A 3241-nucleotide genomic window follows, 5' to 3' on the forward strand; every position below is an offset into this window, starting at 1 on the left:
CATCACCTCTTAAGATATATTTACCTATATTTACTTATAGCTAGTATTATTTTGTTATTCCTAGTGGGACAGTTTTTCAAGGTGTCTAGTTCACAATATTGCCAGAAATTAGTGATTACTCTTTAAGATTTTTATAATAGCTTGTCTTTCTTCTATATAAGCTTTTTCATTTAACAATATATTCATCCATTTTCACATATTAATATGTATAGATTTGCCTGTTTTTTTGGAATGGTGACATAATGTTAAATATTACAGATAAACCATCATTTATTTAATAAGTTCCCTACTAATGGATATTTGAATTGTTTTCAGGGTTTCTTTTTTGTTATTAGAAAAATCCATGTATATATGTTTGCAGACTTATATATATAGATTAAAACTCTAGAGTTAGAATTGCTGGGTTAAAAGATGTGATACTTAAATTTTGATGTTTATTTACAATTTGCTTTTCAGAGTTTGCAAAACTAAGAGAGACAGAGAAAATCAGTGTGCCTGAATTATCATTGCCTTGTCTACGTTGGGTTTTATTGAGAGCATTATTTATTAATTTGAGGAAAGTTTGTTTCTTAACTTTATCCCAGAATTTATTCCATGGAGACAAAATATATTACAGAAATATGCATGGAATGGTTTTAATAGATATTTTTCATGCTAGATGAGGAACTGATTTGAATCAATTTTTCTCACTTATGACTGTGAAATACAATCTGTTCACAGAGATGCCATTGGATTTCTCATCTGACTGTGAGTGTCCCAACTGCTTGGAGAATATACAGAATAGGGCCGATTGGAACCCCTGTTCCATGAACAGTGATGAATCTTTACATTCAAGACAAAGAAATAAATCTATGCCTTCATCCGGCGTGCAGTTCTTTCCTTCCCAGGGTTGTTCCGCCAGGCTAGAGGAAGACACCAAAGAAGACTCAGTGTTCATTCCCTCGGAAGAAGAAAGCTACATAGTGACTTCTGAAAACAATGATCTTGGCATAGACCTTGAGGGCCTTACAAAGAAAATCAGGCCATTGAGAGAGCTGACTGTCCAGGAGTTGCTTAGAGAGTTTGGGGACAGCAGGAAGTTCCAACCAAACTCTGTGTCTGTGGGTCACTTTAGAGACCAGGTGGTAATCAAGTTCAGAAGAGCTCTGTATTATTCCGGAATTTGGGTGGCACATGTCCAAGGCTACAGATTTGAAAAGCACTTATCAGCTAATTATTTCAAGAGAAACCCTGGTTGTTTACATCGGCTGGTTCCCTGGTTGAAACGAGAACTAACAGCTGTTTATGGAGATTATGGCTACACAGTGAAGAATATTCTGTCCACCATTCTCCATCACATGACAAAATACGATCTAGACAGTGACTCCTTCATTAACCTCCTAGAACCTTATCTCCAGCAACACACCCACCATTTTCTGCATGAATTTATCAGTTTTGTTCATTCACCTTACAACATGGAGACTTATGACCAACGAGCCATCTATCAATTTCCTTCTGTTTCACCTTGGGTAGAAAAAAAGTCTGTTGCATCAGCTCCTGTTTTGCCTTTGCCTAAGGATCAGGCTGTACTGGCACCTCAACATGATATAAAACAGTCTAAAAACACCCAGGGCCAATGGAATAATGAGCAGAGGCCTCTGTCAAGCATGAAAGCATTTCCCAGTGGTAACTCTTGCTTGAAGAAATCTGAAGTCCCACTACTCCATCATAAAGCAGGAAGCAAAATTCACGCTTGGCTCAAAGACAAATCAGAACCAGGTGATCTCAAAGTCACACCTTCTACCACTAGCATGCTCCTGAACTGGGCTATGCTAAGGGAAAAGGGCCCAGGCTTACTGAATTGCAAAAAAAATGTTAAAAAGAGGAAGACAGAAAGGATAAAATTATTTCCGGGTCATGGCCAGGATATGGGAAACAGTGAAACAACTGCATGCACCTTCAGTTCCCCAGCAATTTTGAATCAAGGGCAGCCATGGAAAAATAGCCTAAGAGAAAAAAAGGCTTTGAACACTGGCCAACAAATCAATTTCCAGAAAACAGAAGCAGAAAAAAACAAATGTTCAGACTCTTCACCAAGGACCTTTCAAAGAAGATTACCTAGAGAAAGATCTTTAATAAATTGCAAATCTAGAAAGAGGGACCCCTCCTGGAGCTGCATTTCAGAAACTGCTGTTTCTTCTAAGAGAGATGGGAGGAAGTTGAACTCTTTCAGAAAAAAGAGGATGAAATACAGACAACCCTTCCGATTTGCAGAAGTTGGTTCACACTGCAGCAGGGGAATCCAAAGACAATCAAGGTCCAGTACTCAAAGATCTAAATCCTGGTGTGTTGGATTTACAAATAGATCTACAAGCAGAGAATCAAGTAATCCCTCTCTGAGAGGAAGCCACAGAAGTGAACGCTTCACCCAGAATATGAGCTGTGAGCTCTCAAAAGAAAAGAAGGCACATGCCTATCAATCAAACTATGGGAGGCCATCTTCAGCCACCATCCAATACATGAAGTTTTGTTCAAATGCTGGGAAGAGACCCAAGTGTCCTTTGAAAAGTGAAGATTCTTCCCAAGCTGGAAGCCACTTTAACAATCCCACTTGTCTACAGAGTCAGAAACTCACATCCCCAAGTAAGCAAGAAATGAAGCACAAAAAAACATTTCCTAGTGCTAAAACCAGAACAGTTAGGCACAGGAAAGACAAGTATCATTATCTAGATACACAAACCACAGAGGAAGTCAGTGATGAAATAGGGGATCTGAATGATCTGAGGCAAAAGAGTAGTCTTTCTGAGTGTGTACCTTCTTGCAGGAGGCAAATGCAAAAGGAAAAGGTGAATCCAAGCCTTCAGAAACATCACCAGGCCAAAAGTGAGCAGAAAGGAGACAAAGAATCAGAAATACATAGGTGCAAGTCGTTTTGAAAGGCCAATCACTCTACTCAACCAGCCACCAAGAATCTTGGAAAGTTATGAATATAATCTGAAAAAGATAACTGAAAAGATTCATCCCATCACTTCGTGAGTGCAATCAAAAGCCTGACAATTAAATTCAAGCTTCCTTTTGGAGACAAATGCATATTATTAAACTGGTCATATATTTAAATATCATTTTGTCTGCTTTTTTCTTATGAATTGAATTATTAAAATATTTGACTTATTTTTTAGTTGTCAGATTTGACTATGAAGACTGGCTGCAAAGAGTTGTAAGCATTATAGAAACAACAGGAGTATATATTACCAAACACAAG

The 3241-nt window shown here is 38.0% G+C and overlaps 1 protein-coding gene across 1 annotated transcript; it reads left to right on the forward strand.

Annotated features, from left to right (window-relative positions):
* The first annotated feature begins 692 nt into the window (after nt 1–692).
* On the forward strand, nt 693–2915 carry LOC148777457 (uncharacterized). Its single transcript, XM_088837744.1, has one exon. The coding sequence runs from the start codon at nt 693–695 to the stop codon at nt 2913–2915; it is 2223 nt and encodes a 740-aa protein (XP_088693870.1).
* The last annotated feature ends 326 nt before the right edge of the window (nt 2916–3241 follow it).

The sequence above is a fragment of the Moschus berezovskii genome, chromosome 7 (assembly GCF_049115385.1).
Source record: "Moschus berezovskii isolate FMDL1 chromosome 7, NW_MosBer_1.0, whole genome shotgun sequence".
In the NCBI taxonomy this organism is placed as follows: domain Eukaryota; kingdom Metazoa; phylum Chordata; class Mammalia; order Artiodactyla; family Moschidae; genus Moschus; species Moschus berezovskii.

What these genes read in the sequence shown, in the direction of transcription:
- LOC148777457 (XM_088837744.1), top strand. Translation starts at nt 693, where the DNA reads ATGACTGTGAAATACAATCTGTTCACAGAGATGCCATTGGATTTCTCA.